This window comes from Stegodyphus dumicola, chromosome 10, assembly GCF_044657685.1.
Source record: "Stegodyphus dumicola isolate Sdum_Otavi_A_Nest chromosome 10, ASM4465768v1".
In the NCBI taxonomy this organism is placed as follows: Eukaryota; Metazoa; Arthropoda; class Arachnida; order Araneae; family Eresidae; genus Stegodyphus; species Stegodyphus dumicola.
The window spans coordinates 16,365,069-16,390,980 of NC_140777.1; the positions used below are offsets into that span (position 1 = coordinate 16,365,069).

Here is a 25,912-nt window from a genome sequence, read left to right on the forward strand (position 1 = left end):
GGCAAGGATTTACTGTATTTATAAAAGAGAAATTTAGTAAAGTTTGACTGTAAACATATAGATATGCTACTATTATATTATTAATAAAGTATTTGGGTATCAGAAAACAATTAATAGTTACAGGTTTGGAAAAATTAAAATCATTTTTCTTTTGCATGCTACACTTACACTTCTAATCCCCATGTTATATTTTATTTGACCAGTTGGAGGGAAAAGATTTAAAAAAAGAAAAAGACCCTATTATCCCGATTTTTTTAATATAGAAATGAGCTGTACTCTAATCCGAATATTTAGATTTATAACGATGGCTTTCAATTAGATTTTTATAGAAATCATCCGGTGGGTTTTTTTTTTTTTTAATTAAAAGTGTTTCATTCATATCTGTGTGTTAAATACTAATTTCTCATGTATTTATCAATTTTAACGGAAATGGGAAAATAAACCGGCGGATAGTGTATTTCAAAAGAATTCCAGAGGAAAAGTTAAAAATTTTAAGTAACCTATGAAATGTAATATAAAAGCACAATAAATCAATGATGCATATCGCATTTTCTTACACACTTTCTCCTCTAATTGTTTAACACCAGGTTCTGAAAATTTAAAAAATAGCCTCGTCCCATTCAAAAAATAAGCTCCAATAAATTAAAAAATGGATTTGTATACATTACAAGATTAACCAAACAGGTTAATCTTTGTTAGTAAAGCCTTCAGCAATTAAAAGGGAAAGGTTCTCCATAACCTTTCTCTTTTAATTGCTGAAGAACCGATTACTCACAGCAAAGCAAGCAGGAACCGACATTTCCATGTGTGATTTTGTCGAGTCAGTTGCACATTCGTTCATCTTCTAACTATTTATTATTTATGAATGATTTTAGGCCACAATGTTATGGAGCAAGTAGAAATGAAGTTAATCTATTAGATATTTTAATGTAATAATCATTATGTACTCTAATTAGAATGTTTCTTTTAAAGGAAGATACTTAGTGATATTTATCTGCAACTACTTTTGATATGTTTAATGTAACCTTTGCAAGATGCCTTTGTACAGAATTTTTCTGATTAACAGGTAATTGTACACGTGTGTGCTTCCTAATTTGATGCAGCATATATAAAAGTGAGTATTTTTTGTTATGAGGACAAAGGGATTCCATTATGTTCTTGCAGTTAAATCACCACAATGAAACGTTTCTCCTGAACAGAATATCTATGATATTTTAATAACTGAATGTTGTACAATACCAGACATCCATATGTTTTATAAAAAAGTAAAAATCGATGTCTCATAATCTGTGAATGAAATTTTGAGCACTATATTTTCAGTATTTTTATTTTCATAAGTGAATATCAATACACAAACAACTATTCCATTCACAAAATGCACAAGTGGTAAAAATGCCACAGTCATCAGTGATGGAGATAAACATTCAATAATGTTAATTTATAACAGAAGTTATTTCCCAGATAAACACTAATGAATTTGAAATGTAAACAGCAATCGACTGCTTCTGTCATGCTATTTTTTTCCAGTTAATCAGTTTAAAACTCATTACAATGGAGATTTAATTTTTTAAGGCAGTTTCAGCAAACCATTTTCAAACATAACAGAAAAGACGATTTACTTTGAAATAAGTATTAATTTCCTTATTTTAATAAATACATTTGTTCCATCAAATTTTATCAAAGCAAGATGTGATGACTAAATAGAAAAATAAGCACTCATGTTAATATATATATAATCCATAGACTTATTTGGAAACACTATAAAGCCATTAAAAACAACCAAGAAGGGGAAGATGTCAATCCTTGGAGCACCGACATGTTCAACAGTAATTCTTATGCTGCTTTTTAAGTGCCAAAGATTACAATAATACTTACATATTAATTACTGTTTCTAAAATCTAAGAAAATTTTTGAGTGGCCTTAAAACATATGCACAGAATACAAATGTGAGCTATTTCTCAATAATATAGCATGGGAATAATTATAAAATAGTTTCCCACTACATTATAGCGAAATTAGGTGTGCATTATAATAACTAAAGAAAACAAATTTGCATAAACTTTCTACAGTAAGGACTTTGCTAGTGCTTTGGACACATATTAATGTAATAATGGGGGAGGGGGTCTCATAAGTTTCATTCATATCCAAAGCCTCAACCAGAGGTTTTACAAGATCAGTCCAAAATTCGAGGCAAATTAAATCTTTAAAGGTAATGTCCAATGGTCTGACTGCAGTTGCCATCTACCGATAAAATTAACAACCATTTCTGATGTATTTTGATTAAAATTCCATATGTGTGATATTAGTAATGATTGTTGTTTACTAAGATGCTGAAATATTCCAAGTCATTATAATGTGGAAGTAAAACGTAAACATAACATAGCTAGAATTTGCAGTTGCTCCTGATTTAAGATGCGAAAGAATGGCCCGAGGACGTTTAAATTATTGGTCCACAATAAGGTCACAGTTGGGAGTTTTCGTATTTCTTCACAGCTAAAACTATCTACATGCCTCAAGAAATTATATGATGTAATTACAAATGGAGCCCCCTTTTAAATTAGCGGGTATCTGAGAATTTCTCAGAAACAATGTAGCATTTTTAATTTGTTTGATAATCTTGAACAACCTGCAATACTTTCAGGGTAGAACTACACAAATTAGGAAAGAGGAGGACATTGATTGCAATAATAATAAAAAAGCAGTCTTCTTTTAAGTATAGAAATAAAATCATTTGCTTAACTATTAAAGAATGGTTATTTTTCTTTATAACAGTTAAACATTAAAATTTCATATGAATTTAAGCTGTTTAAGTCTTTTCTTAACATGAAAATTCGAATAAAAAATTTTTCAATACAAATTATCATTTTAAACATATAAGAAATTATTGCTACCGAAGGAATATTCTGGTGCCCAAAGGATTACATACATAATTAGCCTCAATTATTTATTATGAAGACAAGAAGTTGCAAATTATGACCCATAAATGTATAATAACAATAGTATTTCACTTAAACAGCTATGATAAAAACTGCCTTCCAATAAATCTACTTTTGTTTACAAGATTTTGACAAAAAAAAAATTCTTTTATGGAAAAAACTACTTATTTCTTTCTTCAATAGTGACAAAATTCTATTTCAATTTACATTTAATGTTGCATCCGTTATACATATGCGATGTATTAAACAGATGATTTACCAAGTTACGCTGAAAATTTAAAGATAGTTGCATTTTAGACAACACATTCTCCGAGAACTAATTAAAAATACATTAGTTAAACTTGAAAAAGAAAAAGTGTCGAAAATAATTCACAATAAACAGGTGATACTTTAAACGAATGCGATTTCTAGTTTCTTATATCGGTGACCGGCGTAAGCACATTCCGCCGACTTCCACTCGAAACAAATATCGATGAATGATGCATTTTAACAACAGCAATTATCACCAGGGAAGAGTTCATTATACACATGCACAGCTTGTAGCAAGTTACTTGCACTGAAAATTATCCTCAGACTTCAAGGAAATGGGAAATACACAGAGAATATACATTTTTTTCACATTTTGGGAGACTCTCTACCTACACACATAGTATACTTTTAAAAGAAAAAAGTACGCTTGATGATGACATGCATTTGCAAAGTTCACTGGATTGTCTATGCACTGCAACCAAAAAAACGAGTGGCGCGTGTGCGATCCACATACTTTTAACACACTTACATTGAACAGAACTGTTCCAAAAGAAATCACACAAGGTGAACAGAACTTTAAGCTCTTTTCCTCGAAGAAGAATTCATTTCATTCGATCTTTCTCGAGAGTTCGACGAGTCGCGAGACAATGCGAGGTCTCCCGACGTGCAGTTCGATTTCTGAATACGAACACTAAAGCTATCAGTTTCATTTTTTTATACATGCGCATGGTAAGTATGTATATATAATATAACAAGAAAGCCATTTGTAATACTGAGTAGAGAAAATTGCACCCTGTACACAACATCACTTTCGTCTGCTCTTCGAGGGACTTGGAACTATTTTACAGTAGAATATGGGTTTGCTGGAACTTGTCTTTGAGCAACCCAAGTCACAAAGACATCCCTGGTGAAAAACAACAAATATTAAGGAAAATGAAGCAACTAAGAATAAAACAAAGTAATATATGCATAAAAGTTAAGGATATTACAGAGAAAATTATGTAGAACCTCAATTTTCAGAAACTAATCTCATAAATTAAATACTTTTTTAAGCGAATGCATGTAGAAATCAAATCATTTAAAGTTTTTATTTAAATTTTTAGAATCTTGTAGAGTATGCGACAATGTGCCATTTATCCACAACTACTTTTATAACATTAAATAATAAGGAAAAACATCCTTCAGTGGCTGCTGTGGAGTTCAGCTAATTTCATATACAATGTCTCACAAAAATGATCGGTCCCTATAATATTTTTATTTTTTCAAGGTAATAGGAGAAAAGCTTCGGAATAAAATAATAAAGAATATTTTTTCCTTTGAATACATATTTTCATAGCTCTCTTTTTACTAAATAAAACTTGAAAAAAAATTAAATAGTAAATTTAAAAAATAATGCTTTAGACTGAAATGGAGGGGGGGGGGGGAGATACCACAAAATTAATCTGCTATTTTCATAATTTTTAATTAAAATCGTGCGCAATAAATAAGAAATTAATTTTTATGGAATAAGTTTGGATATAAAAACTATGCTAAAATCATTTTGCCTTTATAATTCAAGTTTTCTTTTTAGAAAATATTTATTATTTTAAAGTTTTTTGGCAATGGTTCGATCACGAAAGGAAACATTGTTAGAAACTTGCATATTAGTTATTGATTTGCATCAAAAGAAAGGGAAACCTATTAGAAAAATTCACTTAATTTAAGTGAATCTACAGTTTTCGATGTTATTACGCATTTTAAGAAATAGAATTGTATTCAAAACAAAAGAAGACCATCTAAGTTATCTGATGGACTGAAACACATTGACATATAAATTGTTTATATGTCAGTATATATATAAAAAAAAATTCCTTTGACTCATTTTTACAAAATCCATGAAACAAAAGACACCCAAACGAATGCTGGTGGGGAGAAAACCCAAAGACTAATATCGGAAGCAAAACATAGTACCAAGTGCTAAACACGGTGGAGGAGGAGTTATGATATGAGGATCTATGACACATTCCAGTGTTGGTAATACAGAGTTTGTAGATAATATTACGGATCAGTATAAGTATCTTGACATCTTTAACTGAAAATTGGCATCATCAGCACAAACACTTAATATACAGAATAGTTTCAAATTTTACCAAGACGATCCAAAACTTACTGTGCACAATGCTGGACTTTGGCTGTTACAAAAGTGTCCAGAAGTAATTAAGTTGCTACTCCAATTGCCAGATCCTAATTCTATTGAACATATTTATCAAGAACTAGAATCAAAAATTCAAAAAGAGAGCATATCTTCACAGCAGCAACTAAAAGAGTAATTCCAGGGGAGTGGCATAAAATAAGTTCAAAAATAACTAAAAAAACTCGTGGAGTCAATGCGGAAAAGATTAAATGAAGTAATCATCTGTAAAGGTAATCTCACAAGATATTAAGAAGCAAAAAGAATGTAAGTTTCTGTCATTTTTGGCTGTTAACTAAAAGTAACCGATTATTTTAGAGAGAATAATTTTCTTCATTAAACAAACGATATTGATTTTGGAATTTAATTTTCATCTTTTCAAAAATGTATTTACTATAAAAAATGTTGAATTTATATATTAATAAAAATAAAAGCTTTTTGTTTTATTATTATTGGTTCATTAAAGAATACAAAAATTCAAATTATCTCATCATTTTTATCAGCCACTGTAAATACAACAAAAACATGTTCAGAGTATTTTAATTAGGAAAATGCAAAGGTTTGTTTATGAATGGTTTATAAGATTTCCAGAAATTATTTGATTGATGAATTTATGTTGTACTCACTCCTAAACTTAATATCTGCACAGCATCCCTCATTGGAAGACACAAAAAATCACTACAGATTATTATTATTATTATTATTATTAATAATATTTTTATTTATTTATTTTACTTTTGAAGAAGGACGTTTTTCTGAATGCCCAAGAAATCGATAGAGCTATTCAAAATCTATGTTAAACTACGATTCCTTTCTTGCCTAGTTTTAAATGGTTGACTAAATCAAAACCAAACTATTTGACGACTTTAATCCCTTAGATGACAAAATTTATGTGTCACTTGACAATTTTTAAATCTCTCTTGATTTTATTTGGCGAATTTATCTTTTACAGTGTATTTTCATTTAAGCACAGATACCGTATTTGACGGCATATAAGACGCACCCTTATTTAGAAGGCCACACACATGTAGATGTAGAAAAAGTTATGTGTGTCTAGACCTTTATCCGGGCTAAAAATAGCATTCAGTATTGAAAGTTAACCTGTGTCCTTCACGTATAAGACGCAGGTAACTTTTTTGAGACGAAATTTATACAAAAAAGTGCGTCTTATATGCCGTCAAATACGGTACTTCAAACTGTCAGTTTTCATGCATATTGAATTATTTCTTCAAAGAAATCAGTAATTTTACTTTGTTTTTGAGAATGCTTAAATATCTGTACAATTTTCTGCACATTTTGGAAATGCTATTTCACTGTATTCAAATCCACTTCAGTGGATAAAGTCTAATGGAATTTCAACATAAGTCATTGTGTTCTCGGAACTAATGCAATTGTCAGCATCGTCTGTACTTGTATTTTCGGTGCCACTCTCTGCCTCTTCTATTCTTGTGATACTTGAAAAAATATCTGCATCACACAAGCATCAAAAGCCCAGCTAAATCAAATCTTATTGAACTATTTCTTGATATTTTAACAATCGACAATTTTTGAAGGCATTTTACATTTTTTGACTTATTCACAATTAAAATTAAATAAATATCCGATTTCTATATTAGAGAAGAGTAAAACAAGGATGGCCAAGATCTATGATCAGGAAACAAGGATCATTTTTTTCCATGATAGAACTAACATTATTGGTTTCACTTTTGACCAAGCTTTTGTTACTCGTGTATATGACATGCAATACAGTCAAATTTAAATTTATAAAATCAATCATCATTTTGCTTTGCTTCTATTGCAAGCTAGCCAAGTTAATTCTATATTAGTTTAAATATTTATTATACTTGTGACTATTTCCCATACATAGTTATCTCAGTCCTAAATAAATAAATTCCTACATATACTTAAGACTTTATCCAAGGCCAGAGCTAGACATTTTGAACAAAAAATTCAGAACAAAAAAGTTGGTTCATTAATGAGATATTACACCTTGATCCATCGGCTGAATTAACTGGTAACACTTGGTAAAAATTTAGCCATCATTAGGCCATCTATTGTTTTTTTCACTTTTGCACATAATGTTGACTGTACGTGCATGTATACCATCCCGTATAGATATTCTGCACCCAGATAATCGACAGTAACACTGTATCTATAGACTTTATTTTAATTAAAAAAATTTAGTTTAAAAATGGGAAGGACTTCAGCAAATCAATAACAATATTCCAAAAATAACACAAACCGGCATCACATTAAGCATCATCTACTGTACATAAATATTACAAACCTTTCCACTTATACAAGTACATCTAACATTTGGCCAAGAAACACAGCAATACAAAAACTGAAGCAGCATGAACTTACTTGCAGTGGGAAACAACGCATTCACTGCTGCAATATTCCCGATCCCAGTCCGGAGAGTCTATAGCTGGATTCGGACATCCGTTCCGAAGACAAGTGGGTAGCGATGGCATCATTTCTCCGCTGTTCATATTTGAATGGCCACCTCCAGTAGAAACCTATTATTTAAAAAAAATTAATTTTTTTAAAAAAACAAAAATGCCTTAGTAAAGTTCCTGTATTTACAAGTAATATATTCCAAGATTTACAGTGGATAATAAGTCAATGTTTTCTCAAAACATTTTTATGTAATATACATAAATACAATCACGTTTTGTTGATAAAACACTAGCATTAAATAACGTAGTAATGGAGTAAACTGTGGAATTACACTGCACACTATATTGCTAAATAAAATAAAATACCACAAATCATACTGAACCCTCCAACTAGAGTCTGATTTTAAAATAGGCATCTCAAGGTCTTTTCGATTCTCCCTCATTAATGGCACTGTATGAAGTCATCGCTGAACAGTACGTATTTTCTGCACCTTATTTGAGATTGCAGTTAAAACCAGCTTTTATTTGCATGCTTTCATGAAGCAAAATATGCTAAATGGAAATGAAATGGGTGAAAAAATTCAGCAAGCTGACTTTTTTTTCGCTGCAGCTGATTGTTTCTATGGTTAACAAATCAGACTGGATCATCTTTAACTTCGTATTTTAAAGTAGTAGACTATAATAATCGACTCGAGAAAAATATACACAAATACTGAAGCACCATCAATTTATCGATTATACCAACATGGGAAATTCCATACCATCATGTAGTTTGGCATGTAAGCATATAATGACAAAGACTACTCACTTTGTATCTTTTCAATTAACAGCAGTGGCATGTATAAGCTTGGTCTATACATCTACAAGTCTAAAACTATAAGCACTGTTGCCACAAATACATGACTGAAATACATTCTTAGTCATGTAAAATTGCTTCAGAGGCCACATGCAGCCAATGATGCAGATAATAACAAGAAGATCAAATCAGTTTACAAATAAAACAGCTTTAAAATATTACAAGCGACTAAAAATTTACCTTGCTTTTCCACCCTTCATAATAACTAAATCTCACATTAGCAACAACTTTCACAATAATATATATTGTCTATTTAAGCAAAGATTTACCGATGAGATATTCTGATTGTATGTGGGACTGTTGGAGGCCGAGTTGCACATCTGTGGAGAGTTCCCAGGAATCTGGAGCACTTGAGGCCTGTTGTTCATAACATTCATCTGTTGCTGAGGTGACATCTGAGGCTGCATTTGCTGCTGCTGCTGTTGTTGCTGCTGCTGCTGATGCATGTTCATCATTCCATTACCCTGTTGCATGACATGAGGTGGACTGTTGTTATTGGTCATATGCTGAGGTGACTGCTATAAAATAATTTTAAACGTTTACATTTCTGCAAAAAAGGCTGAGATACTAGCTGAACCATTTTCTAAATTCAAACATTTTATTACAAAAACTGAACAAACTTGTGTAAACATGTTATTTGTTTTACACAAATAACATGTTATTGCTTCCTAGTTTTTCATTTTAAAATCTGAATAATTAAAAAAAAATCTAAATTTTAAGATTTAGGAATACAACATTAAGTTTTCACTCTAAATGAATTTACTTACAATACGGTTTAAAATATTAAGTTTCATGCAGAGTTAAAAAAAAATATTAAACATTGGCATGTTTAGATAATATCATTGGAAAATAATTAATTTAGATAGCACCAGTGATAAAGCTAGGATATCCAAATGAGCTCCAAATGATCCACTGAGCTCCAAATGATCACTCTCAGCACTCAGACTCAAACAAAAGTTTTTATTTATTATTTATTATTCTAACAATTCCTTATCTGAATTCCAATGTCACTGCATATTAAACTGAAAGAGAAGCATATCAGCGTGAAATTCAAAATTGGGCAAAAATCCAACCTGAACTTTGGCATAAATTCATTTCATTGAGAATTTATGCTTTACTAAAGTCCCTTTTTTGGGGCCTAATTTTGAAAAAGATTGCACACCATCCTAATACAAAGTTCGAGATGCAGACTTGTCAGGATTTTTAGCGATTCCGGACTTGGGATTTTTCTGGATATTAAGATCATCAGTTTATATATCAAGTACAATGACATGCCAAAATTGTAAAATTAAAAAATGATTTATAAAATAAAGTAATTATGACCTTAAGGAAATAAATAATAATAAAAGAACAGTATTGCTTGCTTTATTAAACATTTCTTTCAATATAAGATGTTTAAGTAGCTCCACGTATTTTGTGCTAATACTTTCTCTTTAATTCTATACACAGACATAATTCCTCATTCAGTTACAGAGCTCCACTGCTCCAAGTCCTGTAACTGGCACGCTGAGAATTTGCATTAAACTGTCAATTGAAATTTCTTCATTCACAACAATGTCTCTGCCACTTTCTTCACTATCAGCAGCGATATTTCCTGGATTTAAAGTCATACTACAGATTTCACCATTCATTTGGCTGACTGATAATTGGGAGACTGTCCATCACAATGAAAAACTTCTGTTATATTATTTTCATTTCTTACCACTTCTCCATCAATTCCATTAATTGAAAAATTTCACTTTTTGTTTGCAATTCTGAAAAACCTCCAAAATCGTCCAATATAAATTATTGGCAACGTATCACAAGAATGGTGACTAAAGACATGCTATTCAGCTAAATTTTGTTTTGCTTCTATTGCAAGCTAGCCAAGTTAATTCTATATTAGTTTAAATATTTATTATACTTATGACTATTTCCCATACATAGTTATCTCAGTCTTAAATAAATAAATTCCTACATATACTTAAGACTTTATCCAAGGCCAGAGCTAGACATTTTGCCTTCCAACGCAGTTGCACTCTCTGTGGGTCCAAAACTTTTTCTCCCAAGAGTCTCCGTAGATTCTAAAAATGCTGCTGCTCCTAAATTTTATGACCCAGTGCCTTTCTTAAATTATAGAGACTTTGCCATCATTCATTTTGTTGCTTAGTGCTTCTCTGAATTCTAAAAACATTGCCTTCGCTAAGTTCTGACACACAGTACGGCCACACCAACTCTGGCACTGGGCTTAGCTAAATTTAATGCAATTCTAAATTCAAGCAGCAAATTTAACCATGTACGTAAATGTATATAAATGTACCATGCTTTTTTGTATTCAATAACTAATAGTAAAAACTTTCCGAAAATCTTTAGATATCACTGCATGAGGTATTTCTCAAGCTTCAGTGTGTTGATAGTCATGCCCTGATAAAAGCAAAAAATAATAATGGTTCATCAGTTAAATCAAAAAATAATAATGGCATCGGTGCCAAAATGAAATTAAGAATCCAGGCTCTCCACATGTTTTAATATAGAAAAATATCAAATGTGCAAATGTAAAAGCCTAGCTTTTAGATCATTTCAGATACTGTTATGTCACCTATATTTAAGCCTCTACTTAAAAAGAATAATTAATGCTTGGAATACCAAAAGGAATTAAATCTACTGACTGAATTTTTTTTAAATGCTACAGGCCATTACAGAGTTATTTTTAAATCGTGCAAATGTAAACAATTCTTAGAACAACAACATCAATAATCTTTTGTTGCCATTCCAAAAACAACAAAACTGAATAAGCTTTTTGTTGCCATTCTTAAAACAACATTAATCATTATTTAAAGTTTCTACAAGTTTCTACTGAAGTTCAAGCCACAACATGATTAAACTTTTGACAAAAACCAAATCTTAGGGATATCTACATAATATTACACAACTAAATAAATTAATTTTCAACTGCTTAAAAGCATCCAATTTCACATACAGTGAATTATTTTATGTTCTCATTATCCTCATATACTGTTGGAAATGACATCACTATACCAACGAATCAAAGGCCAATTAGAGACTGATGTCAATGGACGCCAGAGAAAGAAGAGTAGTTGCAGATTAGATAGCTAAGGATGATGTTTGCACAATGTGGTTAAATAGATATTTCTTATTCATTTAACTTAGGAAGGTATTTAAAGGTTTACTACACATATGTGTAAATAAACCTTTTCCCTGAAGTTTAAAATATTTGAAGTGCTCCATTTATGATACGATAGCTGTTAATTCATTAGGTAGATGACTTATGAATCCTTTCTGAGCTAGCCATTGTTCGAATGTAACACATTACATAACATATACTGTGTCTAACAGCACGTTACTCTATACATTCGTAACCTTCTGTTCACGTATAAATTTATTTTATGAATTTCATAGCTGCAAACTGGGAGAATTCCGCGCTGCACAACAACATCTTTTTAAAGGAACTCTAAACTGACTTTGATTCGTATTAAAATGCATGGTTCAGATTATTGAACCATTTTGTAATTCAATTCTGATGTAAGCATTCATTTGGATATTCTAAATTTCATACTTTTTGGCTAATTCCATTTTAAAATTTTCTTACACTTTTATACCGAGAAAACCCCTAGTAGTGAATGAAAACTTTTGTTCATGAATGTACTTTTAAATATGATGAAAATTAAAATATTAATTAATAGGTACACAGTTTTTATGGTTAAACTTAATAATTTATCATATACTGAACAAAATTAAATTAAAATATTAACTAATTAAAAATGGCTTGAATCGTCATATAAAAATTTACACGTGTCTGCAGTAGACTAATACAACTCAGATTCCATAAATTGTAATAAGAAAAAATACAATTCAGATCAGTTGAAATAAAGTTTGATTAAATTTTGAAAATTATTATAGGTGGGAAAATGGAATTTTTAAGTATCATTAATTCAATAAATTTCATTCATTGCTCGGAATCATTTTCTTAGTAAAAGTTGAAAAATAAAAACTGGGATAGAATAGAAAAAAAAACTAGGATATTTGGTGATCTACTGAAAAACAGGACAGTTGCAGCTATGGAATTTGTATTTTGAGTTTTAAACAGAATACATATTTTTCTCAACAATAAAAGATACAAAGAGCAAAAATCAAAACAGAAGAGAAGCATATCATGAAAACTGAAGTGAAAAATAAAATTAGCAAAGCAACAACCTCGTATTTGGAAAGATTTAATCAAGAACTCAACCAAAACCTTTGTCTGGCATAGATTCAGTCAGAACTCAATCGATTTCGATTGAATTCTTGACTAAATCTTTGCCAAACACAAGATTGTTATTTTGTTCTTTTATACGGACAGCATTTTTCATTTCAGTTGATTGCTCTGTGATAACAATCACATTTAGTTGCTTAAAAACAACAATTTGCAGTTTTGTTGCTTGACTAACAATATTTACAAGCAACTTTCTATAGCAATATATTTTCTGAAAATGTTTTTGCAATAACAAAATAAATTGTCAAAAAATTAAAATTTTTACAACCACATAAACTAACTCTAGTTTGGTATACTTATACATTTATTTTTATTATTGTTATTATTATATATTTATACAATTTAAGTATAGCAACTAGTAAAACGTTTTAGGTAGAGAGACATTTTGTCACTACATTTTGTTTCTGAAATAGGCCTTCCTAATAAAAAAAGATTTGTACACCCCTTATTTAGATCATGTAGAGTTACTAAGATTAAATATGATGATAAAAAGTATGAAATAATTTTGAATAAAACTGAATTTTGTGCAATCACCAATACAATAAAATGCCATTGAGAGCATTCATTTATAGAAGGGGTTCTTAAATCATACCATATGCCAAACTTGTTGATTCTGAGGATGAACATTCATAGCATTAGTAACTGGTTGCATAGAATCAACAACAGATGTCAGAACAGGAGATTGTTGCTTTTGCAAAGAAGTCATCATTCGCCCAGGAGGGGAAGAATTAGGAGAATTTGAGGAGGGAGGACTCGAGTTTGTTGCATTATTTCCATACACTGAATCGGACTGATCAACGGCAGCCTGGAATGAAATGCACAAATCATAATTTGTAAGGGGAAGACAAATTAACTGGAAAATTTTTACACTAATTAGAGCTTAAACTGGGCCAGTGACCAGATCTGGTACTTCTCAGTTTTTGAGAAACATCATAATTTTAGTTGGAGCACACAAGAGCCCTAAAAAACAGAGGTTCCAGTACTTCTTTCATAAAATGAGACAACAATTTCAGCAGAAAATTCTTTTGGGTGCTACTTTGGTAGACGGTTGCACGGATTTTGGGCGATTTACGTTGGTGCGATTTTTACAAACGTCAGCCATCTTGAAAAACGGTGTTTTTACGCATAGTAAAGTATTCAAAACTTTAAAAAAAATAAATATCGTTAAAAGTAATGGATTAATTTTTTTGTTGAAAATGTCGCTTTTTAAGATGGCAGCAAGGGTAAATAAATACATTTACTATGAGTATAAAATAGTAAAGTAAGGTTACTATTACTTTCATATAGCAAAGAGAATAAAAACACCGTTATAAAAACATTGTGCCAACGTTTAATTAGATTAAAATATAACTGAAATTGAATATCGAATTAAAAACCATCATACCAACATTTAAAAGAATTAGAATATTATTAAATTCAAATACTTTAAAATACGTTATATAGAATATAATTAACATTAAAACATATGGACAATAATTATCTCAGCAATTTTTGAAAATAGTGTATTAATTTTTTCAACAAAAAATTGAAGTATACAATTATAAAATAAAGGAAAAATATGTACTTACATTTTTTTAGTCATTTAACCTATTGCTTATTGATAAGTACCACAAAAAAAATCGGAATCATAATTTAAATAACATCTTTGAAGACATCTTTCAAGGAATTCGAAGATATGAATTAAATTTTAAAACGGTGCGGAAATGCACAAATTTTCAGTAACCAATCAGGGAGCTGATTATAGCTCGTTAATGCATAAATATTCTATAACCAATCAGAGACCTTATTACATCACGCCTAGAATTAAAATTATTAAAAAATTCATACATAATAAAATCATTTTTTTAAAAAATGCAAAATTAAATTGTATTTTAATATTTAACAGCCATAAATAATGTTTAAAACATTAGATTAAATTTATGCATATAAAAACAAATTACTTTTAAAGTAAGGTGACGTCATTGGTTACATCATCCACAATATAAAATTTCATAAAATATGATAAACAATAAAATTTTTATTTCAAATTAAAATGCAAAATTAAATTGATTTTTAATATTTAGAAGCCATAAATAATATTTAAAACACGGAATTTATGCACAATAAAACACATTATCTTTTAAATAAAATGACAACAAAGTATCGGTTACCATAAATAACTTATCCATCAATGGGTTTACCATAAGTTGTATTACTCGCCAAAAGAAAAATTGCCAACAAATCGCCAAAATCCGTGCAACCGTCTACCAATGTAGCACCTTCTTTTGATCTTCAAAAACTTTATTTTACTGATAAATAATCTTAAAAATTGATTCTAATTTCAGAATATATGTCTGTCTTTTTCATTTGAACCTTTTTTCTGCTTTCATGCTTACATTTCTCCATTAAAATTTTCTCATACTATTTCTAGCATTCTTTCCATTCTTATTAATGATACTTTAACCATTTTAGTCATTTTTTTCCCCTTTGGTATACTGGAAAAAGAATGATTTTTGTTTCAATCATTCCTTGAAATACTGCATATTCAAAGCTTAAATTCAGCTGGAGCCTGGTTCTGCTATTTCTTAGTTTTGAAATGAAACTGTACTTCCAGACAAAACCCAGCATATTTTATTATTTAACTATTTATCATTAATTTAATTAATTAAATAATTTTTATTTATTTCTTTACATTTAACTGAATTTTAACTACAATTATTTTATTATCTGTCTTTTCTGACAGCTCTCCATTGGGCTCTGACATTTCTAATTTTAGAAATTAAGCGCTGACGCTAACCTTCATTCGTACACTGAATTACCTCATTAAACATAAAAAAATATTTTTTGGTTGAATTAATTGGTAAGAATCTCCATAAAATTTTGCATATATTTATCAGTAAGCGTAATTAATTAAAAAAAAATATTCTTAAATTTGATGCCAGGGGTTAGTCTTGTCTAATACACTTTTGCCTTGTGTTTAGTTGATACACTTGTATTTAAGGTATTAGAATACTTAGAGATATTACTTGACATACATTGGCATTCACTAGCAACTGCACAACAATAAATGCACTTAAATCTAAAAAGGTCAAATATTCAATTGCTTTCTAACCATGCAGATACTGAATGCATTTTAAGATATTTTGTATGCACAATATTTTTAATGATCGGGCACCGATTATACTATATTATATGATCGTAAAAGTCCAATTAACGCTAATGAAGTAACTGGCGTGAATACGGAAACAGCTCTCATAAAACAAAAGGTATACAATTATTATAACCTTACAAAAGTCATCTTACCCAAAATATTTTTTCTAACCTCCTATAGTGCATGATTCAAATTATAATATTCGCTTTACAACACACACCACGTAAATAAACTCATTTACGTTTTCCATGAGCACGCTAAAATGACGATTATCAAAATAAGGATATTGTCGCCATCTAGCGGTTAAATTTGGAACTAACAAAAAAAAATGGCCGCGCGTATTTCAAGAACAACCGCAACAGATTTATATTCATTTCAGAAGTATCGAACTTAAGAATACTAATGAATGATTAAAATGAAGAACTTCAGAATATTAATACCAGAAGAATGATGCAAGAAAATACACATTCTTTATTTAGTAGAAAACAAATATTAACTACAATCGCATCGTAAAATCGTTGAAATTTAGGGAATTAATTACAATAAGCTGAAATTCAGCACCTAAATTGCTTAAAAATTGTTCCCATACTTTCAAACAACGTATTAAATAATAAAAAAAAAAAAAAAAAAAAGAGAGAGAGAATGAATATTGCACATAAATTTACCTTTGACACTAGTGTAGCTCGATAAGCTGCCAGAGCCTTCAAATATTCTTTTTTGGCGGTTTCGGTTTTCTTCTTATAAGACTGAAAAAGGTAGGGGGGAAAAATTGTACGTACATGCACAAAATGAAATGTCAGATTTAAAATAACACTGAAAACACTTTCATATTTATTTTACAATATTTTGTCAACGATTAATAAATATTTTATGTTTAGGGAAAATAACACCAATGCTGAAATGCTTTTAAACAGCTAAAATGAAGCGAATTCTACTTCCGGCAAACGATTATACGTAATATATGGCGTCAAATCTTTTTACAATTACAGTCAAAATTTAACTGCTTACGAAAATATTACTATACAAAAAGATTATCTAAAGGTGCAGATAAAAATTATTGAGAAGCATGTACTCATCTATATTATTCAAATCTCTTCCAGGATCAAGAGATCACCAATGAAATATAAAAATCATCTTTATGTTTGCATTTTGGAGAACAAAAATATGTATGAAGTTGCAATCGAATTCCGATTTTAATAGTTACAATTACATCGTGAAAAATTTCTTGCAATCTAAAGAATTTTCTTCAGTAACTGAAATCAAATATGTTGGTATTGGTTTAATATTTGATTTCAGTTTCAAACTCTACTGATAATGCAGTGACTCGTTATAAAATTTAAAATATGCAGACCTCCAGCAAAGATAGTAAATTATTAAGCAGCACCTCTAACAAACCGCAGTTAGCAAGTTCAAGTTACAAGAAAACGTGGGTAAATTGTTTCTAACGTCGACAGAAAGTAACACAAATTGTAGTAATTGAACCCGAAATTATTAATATTCTTTATAATTAAATAATGAAGAACTTGTATACATGCATGTTCCTTGCATGGTAGAAAAACAACCGTTACTAGAACCGCCGAACGTTGCCATACATTCGAACACGCGCACCTCGAAGCTCGAATTTTTAATTTATTTTGATTTCAAATTTTGTACGAATTTAATGAATTTTTAGTTTAAAAATTCAGCAAATTTTAAACGAGCAGTGGCAACACTGTTCGAAATAAAACATTTTTATCTACATCCTGTCAAAACGTAGGCAACATCCTTAAATTTTAATCAACAAACTCAGCATTTCAAAGCAACGTGTTGCAACTAATATCAAAGCAAGCGATTTAGAAGCTACAAAATTTCAATAAAAACACATTAAAAGTATGAGATGTCTATTTAGAAATATTAAATATTTTTATAAAATGACTCTAGATGGACTCATTAAAATCATTAACATATTTTTTTATAAATTTTTAGGCAGCTAGTAATAACAAATATAACGGTCGCATTAAACTGTTTTTTATGACCCACACATATGCTGCGATATAAAAAATATTAATAAAACTCAAACGAATATGTTTCTCATTTCAAGCAGCAGAATACTTTGAAACGCCTTTGGGGAGGCGGGGAGGAGGAATTGATATAACGTTCTGTAATCTAAAAATATCTTTTTCGCAGGGAAGCACAGGAATAAATAATTATGATGAAATGTCTCAAACCCTTACCCTGAAATAAAATAGTATCTTGAGATTCTAAACTTAGCAATATGAAAAAAAAGTAATAAATCAAAATTAGGAAGTCAGAGGAAGCCAGTTAAATGTTAAAATTAATTGGAGCCGCTAAGATGCATTACTTGTTGCTATTCTTTACATATTTTATGTTTGGTACTTTTCCGTTTCGCCGGCGCAAATCATGCAAAGTAGACTTTATAGGCGAAAACACACAGTATACACACAGCATAAGTGTTGACGAATGTTAGTTCTAAGAATTTTTTATTTTGAAGGTATAAACATTTTAATGTCGTTTAAAATTTGTAAAAAAGCCAATAAATTTGTAAAAAGACATTAAGTTAAGAATTTACTATGCTTTCATCGTACAACATCCATATTCGCCGGTTCATATCACGTGACCCCAAGTGATCTCATCTCACGTAAACTACGATACAAAAATCTAATTCTCTCAGTAATTATCTACATTAATTTTAAGTTAAATCTTAATTTGGAATAAAAGTTTAAATACAAGAATTATTTCAATTCGTACGAACAGCTTACTCAGAAATTAAAACCGCAGTGCTTTACTTCGCTAGTGCATTGTCATTAGAATGGATGAATTTAGCCCTTGACTTTGCCTTTTCTATATTTTCGCCATCGGGTGAGCGGTGTGATTGCATCCTAATTAACTTAATTATTGTCCGCGAATGGCCTTAGGGCATAAAATTGAACTATCCGGTAAAAATTTTATGTAATTGTATGCCAGTATTGAAAGAAACAATCAATCTTAAGAAATGGCTGCGACTTCTTTTGAAAATGTAAAAGGTTACCAGCGAGGATATTTCGTTTGGCATCGGTTGTACCATTACTGGCGACTTTATCGCTTGCGTCGGCAAAACGGAAAAGTACCTTTATATATATATTATATACTTTTTTAAAAATTTTATTTACTATTTATAAATAGACCTTATTACTATAACAGATAAAATATATTTAAAGAGAGGGATAAGCTATTCTTAAATTTCCTTTCATTCATCCCTGAGACCGAGCAGAACGATTATACAGTCAAAAGTCGTTAATTCGGACACCCATAATCCGGAATGATCTATAATCCGGACCTCAAAGCTAAAATCTTTTTGCGCATGCGCCGCATTGACGCATGCTCATAGGCGTTTTACGCGTGCGCGCAAGACATTTACGACTGCGCATATGCGCAGAATACGTTTTCGCGTGCGCGTTTAATGTATAACGAATGGTATAAGATAAATTATCTAATTATCTATTTCAGTTAATGTTGATGATTGCGTTGTTCCTTAATCTTCGAATTGGATCCGGCTTATTATTTTTTGTAGACTGTAAGAGCAATTTTATAAAAGTAAGCTTGAACTTTCGATTATGTCAAATAGAATTTCCGACGCTGGAGCTCCCAAAGGATCTAGAAAACGAAAGTATGTTTCGATGTCCATCAAACAAAAACGAATTGCTACAAAAAATGGATAAAGGTATATCCTTTGTTTATCTAACCGTTCCGAAATCCGTTTATCAATTTCACGCTGCTCTGCGCGGAGGGGGGGAGACGTCGCGGCGCGCAATGAATTAGAAGTTGATCTGAAAGCACTATCGTTATCTTCAGGGCAGATGTTTTCTTCAGGACAGATGTTTTTATTTTATTCGGCTTATAATTCCTTACTAAATGTAGTATTTAATCTCGATGTACTTCGTCTTTGATATGATTTAAATCAAATTCCTCGTCATTATAAATATCACGAATACAAATCAAATAGTTTTCTGGTTGCAATTTTCTAATTTCGGCTATGCGTAAGGTACGCATGCGCGCGTTGAAAGAAATGATTAATAAAGTAAGCAAATAAATATTAAGCTTCTTTTTTTGTAAATTTTAATACCCTTTAGATCATAATTGCTCATTATTTTATAAATTACGGTTTCATATTTTTAATTTTATAATTTCTGCATGCCATCTTACCAGATTTAAACTGATGATCTATAATCCGGAATCGCCGAAGTCCCGACGAGTCCGGTAAAACTGAGTCAAACTTCTATCCTTTGCTATCTTTCCACTTTAACAATAAATAAATAAAATCTGAAAGCTTTCAGATCATATATTACGCCCAAAGGGGCGTTTTTTTAACGTTTTGTGTGTTACCTTTATTTATTAAATATCACGTTCTTCGCGCTTAAACCATAAAATTCAGTTCAACGGCAATATCACAAAATTATTTAAAAAGAGCATATGTTTAAATTTCTGATACACAGTCTCGCGCGCTGGAAATAATTTTAGGTGCAACACAAACATCCGAAGAAGATGGACGATCATTAGATATTTCTACACTATTAATAAAAGTTTTTTTTAAATGACCTGTCAATCATTTTGCTTTTTCGCGCCGTTAGAAATTCTAGACGCCCTGTCCCCTTTGTATCTTTGATATTCCTAGTTGATTTCTATTTACTTATCACACAATAAACAGTTGATAAATTTAATCTTAAAATGTTTGCTATTTGACAGTAAGTGAAGCCATTATTTCTTAAATTTACAATTCTATAACGCTTTACAAACTCACACGCCACTCCACTTACGTTCACAGTAAGTGGAGCAATTGTTATTTTGAAATATGTGCTTTCCACATTTATAAAAAAAATCTGAAAGTTTTCAGATGTTTAAATTACGTCCAAAGGATCGTTTTTTTAATGTTTTGTGTGTTGCCTTTATTTACTTAAATATCATGTTCTTTGTACTTAAACCATAAAATTCAGTTCAACAGCAATATCGCAAAATAATTTTAAAATGAGCCTATCTTTAAAATTTCTGATACACAGTTCCGGCGCTGGCATTATTCCCCCTCCCGTACAGTATTGCTATTGCTCGCTTTGAAATCGTGGAGTTTATAAATAAAAAATTCGTTAAGGCGTTTCAAAATATGTAATAGATATTAAAAAATTTCTAAATTCGGGCTTCCAGATGCCCATATTCGAGTGGAGGACTATGTTACTCAAAAATTGATGTCTCTAGGTGCCGTCGTCAGCGCGGAAAACATACATACATTCATGCAGATTCTTCATTACTTAATTTCTTTAAATATAACACAGGGTTCTAATATTTGGTGGTAACAATTTGAAAAGTGAAACGCCATTTCTAGTGAACCAACGCAAAATGTCAAAACGAAATTAATAGCCCTTCTGGGCTTGAATGGTAAATTGCCCAAAGGGGCAATTTACCCAGAAATTGCCCCTTTGGGCTAACAAAAAATTGGAGAAACGCAAATTAATGCACTCATTATTACGGCATTCTTGAATTTGGATATCCTTTGCCTGGAATCCAACCCAGATCGGAACTACCAGTGTTCAGCGATTTTACAGCTCAGCCTCTAGTGGGCCCTATGTAAAGAAGGAAAATCCATGTTAATTACTTCTATGAAAAATTTATTATACATCCGAAAAGTCTTCGCAAACAATATGATTTAGCTTAGGAGCTTCTGTAGACTCCATGTTTAATGAATAATGCTCAAATTATTCACCTTATTTATTTATGAAGTAACGAAGGCTGACATAACTATTTTTATTAATGAAGAATCCGTGGGTATGTATTCCGCACTATGCAAAAAAGGGCGGATCCTAGAACTACCCAATTTTGAGCCCACATAGTCCTTCACCCGAATATGGACCCAATTATACTCAAGTTTTCAATTTGGAATTTCTTTCTCTTTATAATGTTTTGTGGGAAGTTAATAATAAAATTCTGATTGACAAACTCAGCGATTTCAAAGCAGGGCGTTATCACTAGACAAAGCGTATGATATTTGTTTCTCAAATTTAATCAATAAACTCGGCGATTTACAATAAAAATGTTGCCCCGGCCCGAAGTAAAATACTTTTATCTTCCAATTGGTAGGTAACCCAAGTTTGCGATCTTGGCGCACCTAATGACGAACTGGCGATATTCATTTTTTCATTTTAGCTTCAAGTAAAATGTTCATTATAACATTGTTACTATATTCACTTTCCGAAACTGAATTTTCTTATAATTTATTGCTTGCATTTTAATAACCACAAAAACTTTCATCATTGATAACATGTAATTCAGACAAAAATAAATAAATAAATAAATAAAATGCTATTACAAAAAGGTAAGCTTAAGATAAGCTTTTATCTAAAGTGGATATGATAATGAATGCGCTAAAAGCACAAAAATAATTTATCGTTGGGTTTAATGGCAATAGTAAATTAAACAATTCTGTTTGTAGAATTCATCCACAATTTTATACATTTCTTTTATTTATTAAAAAAAAATTGAAAGGTTAATGGTAGTCTAACAGAGTTTGTTAAGGTTTTTCACGCTCTCTCCTCTCGCTAAGCTCACAGTTTACTACTAGTCTGCCGTTACTCACGCCCACTAACCTTTTTTTTTTTTTTTTTTCTTCCTCTTTTTGCCTTTTGAGCTTTATTATTAAGCATCATATTCTTCGCATTTACAATTAGTACGCACAATTCAACATAAGCCAGAAGGACTATTAATTTCGTTTTGGCATTTGCGTCGATTCACTAGAAGCGTTCTTTCACTTTTCAAATTGTTGCCACCCAATATTATCGCCCTTGTATTATATTTAAAGAAATTAAAGAATGAAGAACCTGCATTAATGTATGTATGTTTCTCGCATTTGTGATCAAACAACGGAACCTAGAGCCATCAAAATTTGAATAACGTAATCTTCCATACAATATGGCCATGGGAAAGACCTCATTTGAATTTGAAATTTGTTTTATTATCGATTTCAGATTTTGTAACACTTCAACGAATATTTGATTAAAAAAACTTAACGATTTCAAAGCGAGCAATGGTAACACTGTACGGGAAAAAAAAAAAAAAAAAAATCTCCAGCGCGCAAGACTGTCTATCGGAAATTCTAAAGACATGCTATTTTTAAATATTTTGCGATATTGTTGCTGAATTCAGTTTTATGTTGTTTAAGTGTGAAGAACATGATTTTTAATTAAAAAAAAAAAAAAGAGTAACACACACGGAAGGGGGGAAAAAAAACCTTTGGGCGTAATATAAAATCTGATAGCTCTCTTTTTTTTTAAAAATAATACTTTTGATATATTTATTTAGTTTACTTCCTCTTTCCCGATGGCCTTTCAGGCGGCTCAGACACTGTTCATTTCAGTTGTTAAGCCCTAGTAACGAGCCACGTGCGAAGTGGAAAAACAAATCAGAAAAACACAGAAGTCAGTGGAAATAAATACGCACAATATTGCAGGTGCCTTTCTCACGGTTCTCGGAGAAATAAACTATATTTTCGCAGACTTCGCCATCCGTGATAACCAAACGACTTCCTTCCTTATGCTATGCTTTACCACTCGCCATTAATTAATCTAACACTTTCGTATCAGCTGGGTTTTCTTGGGAATTCATTTTTTTATTTTTACCGGCATTTCTTGCCCGATCATTTTCGTATTTCCTTTTACGTGCACATATTCTTTCATTACGTTCATCAGTTGGACTGTATCTCCATGCGTTTGGCAAGTCAAAATCTACGTTGTGAGCATGTTAATCGTGCATATTTTCCTAAAACATAACATCTTCGGAAATAACTCAGGTCCAACGGACACAAACATGAAGCGAAAGAATTAGAGTTTCTTCGCCCACGCGGGCAGAAGCATTTTGGGGGTTAACTTAGCGTGAACAGACTGTGTAAGAAACTGAGGATATCATCCTCTAGGAATTCTCAGCTGAGATACACTCGTACAAGCTTAGTCAACTTTTCGGCACCGTTTTTTTCTGATAGGGACTTTGAAATTCCTGCAAATAACTTCCTGAAAACTGAAATCATATTAGCATCATCAAGCGTATTGTTACGAAACGACCAGCCGCGGTAAGACAGTTTCCCCGCAAGGCAGATTTGGAGTTGCCAGAAAACAACAAACGAAAGCAGGGTCGCCATATTTGGCGACAAAATTGGCGATATGCCTTGGACGGACTGAGAACATTCTGGAACGATTTCTTACCGGTTTGGCCCAGAATGTTCTCGAAAGCAGCCCAAAAGCTATATAAACCCTGTCTGTAAGCGGAAAAGGAGTTGGTGATCAGTGTAGTGTCGAGTGTAACGCGATTTGGTGAATGGTTGAGGCTATCGAGTGCATGGCGAGTTGTAGCGTGGAGAGTCTAGAGAGCACGTTCAGTACCGAGAACGACCGAACCGAGTCGGGAGCTGTACTTGAGTGCTTTGCCGTGAAGCTGTCTTCACCGTTATAGCCTGAAGGCTGTGTTGCTAATTGTTGCAGTGTGTTTGCCGTAGTTTCTTGACGATTCTAAACGTATTTTTAGAGTTGTCCTGAGTAATACTGGCTAATAAATTGTGTTTTCATTCTTCATCAAGTGTTGTTGTTAATCAATCCAAATCCACAAACCCGTAAGAAACGCAACAATATCAACGTAACCAGTATGCGAAGATTTAAATGGGACCCGCATGGACGATTTAAATTATTAACTGGTCCGTACCATTTTAAACTGAACTTCCAATATCAATCAAAGACGTCGACTTCTAATCTAAGACTAATCCACAGGAATACAATTTGCGATCTTTATGAAGTGCTAAAAAGGTGAGAACTGACTAACTAATGCACATTAGCGAGGAAAACTTTTCCAACGTCGAATTTCTCTCCACTTCCCACTCTTCGACAAGCCGGTCGAAGGGAGCAGTAAAATTCCACGGGTTCTCAAAACATAACATTCTAAAATCTCACAAGCAGGAGTTCTCTTTCAGCCGGCGGCGCAATAACAGGCGGCGTTATAGACTCCTGTCACCGGGCAAAGACCATTTATTTCGATTATGTTCAATTAAAGAGTGCAATGGCTGACGAACGGGACAAGATTTATGGTCCCCGAGGTATTATTTCTACAACGCGATGAAGAATTTTAATTGCATTTGAGCTTTGACGGGGGGAGGGAATGTTCCTTTTAATGGCGGGCATAACTCAGAAAAGTATGTGTCTACGAACATGTTAGCGAGAGATATATTTATATATTATTAAAGCAATGCGCTAACACCGCGTTCGATTTTTTAGCGACAAAGCAAAGTAACGATTTTTCAGTTTACCGGAGTAAGTAGGTGATATTTTCGAGAGGTTCAGATTCATACGACAGCGCTCTGAAATAATTCGAAACAATCTTAGCACGGAATCAGTAAAACTATAAAATTTAAAATGATTTTTCTTAATTAGTAACAATTAATAAGAAAGAAAGAAAATCTAAATTTTAATATGACATGAGAGGGTTTGTTAAAGCGTTTTATGCTTTTGCTGTGCACAGCAGGTTACCGGTCTGCTCTTTGGACTCACTCCTGCTACCACGACACTCTTTTTTTTTTTTTTTTTCCCCTCCTTGTCAACTCTATTATTAAGCATTGCTATCTTACTGCCGTGCACTTACGATTCAACTGTATTATTAAGCATTGCTATCTTACTGCTGTGCACATAAAATCACGATTTTTTTTTTTTTTTTTTTTAACAGCTTACTTGTAGAATTCCCATCACAGTGTTAAATGCTGATATATAATTTAAAAATCTTTTCCCTCTTTTCTCGGTTCAATTTTCTTAGCAAGAGATTAGTAAATTCTTAATACTCAGTTTTCCTAGCAAGACGACTTGTATATATATGTGATGTACCAGCTTTTGTCCGGAATAAATAGACTGGTGAAGAATCATAGA

The 25,912-nt window shown here is 31.5% G+C and overlaps 1 protein-coding gene and 1 long non-coding RNA gene across 3 annotated transcripts in view; one reads left to right on the forward strand and one right to left on the reverse strand.

The window, feature by feature from the left end:
• Positions 1 to 1,303, forward strand: part of LOC118197111 (uncharacterized) — a 29,973-nt gene extending 28,670 nt beyond the window's left edge. Inside the window, exon 3 of the long non-coding RNA XR_004759519.2 lies at positions 1,067 to 1,303. This is a non-coding gene — a long non-coding RNA (uncharacterized LOC118197111). The remainder of the gene's footprint in view (positions 1 to 1,066) is intronic.
• A 6-nt stretch (positions 1,304 to 1,309) lies between these two features.
• The window catches only part of LOC118197110 (TOX high mobility group box family member 3-like), a 209,965-nt gene continuing 185,362 nt past the window's right edge, over positions 1,310 to 25,912 (reverse strand). The window contains exons 9-13 of one of the 2 annotated variants that reach the window (XM_085824674.1): positions 16,658 to 16,738; positions 13,455 to 13,667; positions 8,880 to 9,128; positions 7,720 to 7,874; positions 1,310 to 4,089 (exon numbers count right to left, since the gene is read on the reverse strand). In XM_085824674.1, the coding sequence (XP_085680800.1) occupies positions 4,023 to 4,089; positions 7,720 to 7,874; positions 8,880 to 9,128; positions 13,455 to 13,667; positions 16,658 to 16,738 (765 nt within the window). In that variant the 3' untranslated portion in view covers positions 1,310 to 4,022. The remainder of the gene's footprint in view (positions 4,090 to 7,719; positions 7,875 to 8,879; positions 9,129 to 13,454; positions 13,668 to 16,657; positions 16,739 to 25,912) is intronic. The other variant, XM_085824675.1, reaches the window with a different exon arrangement.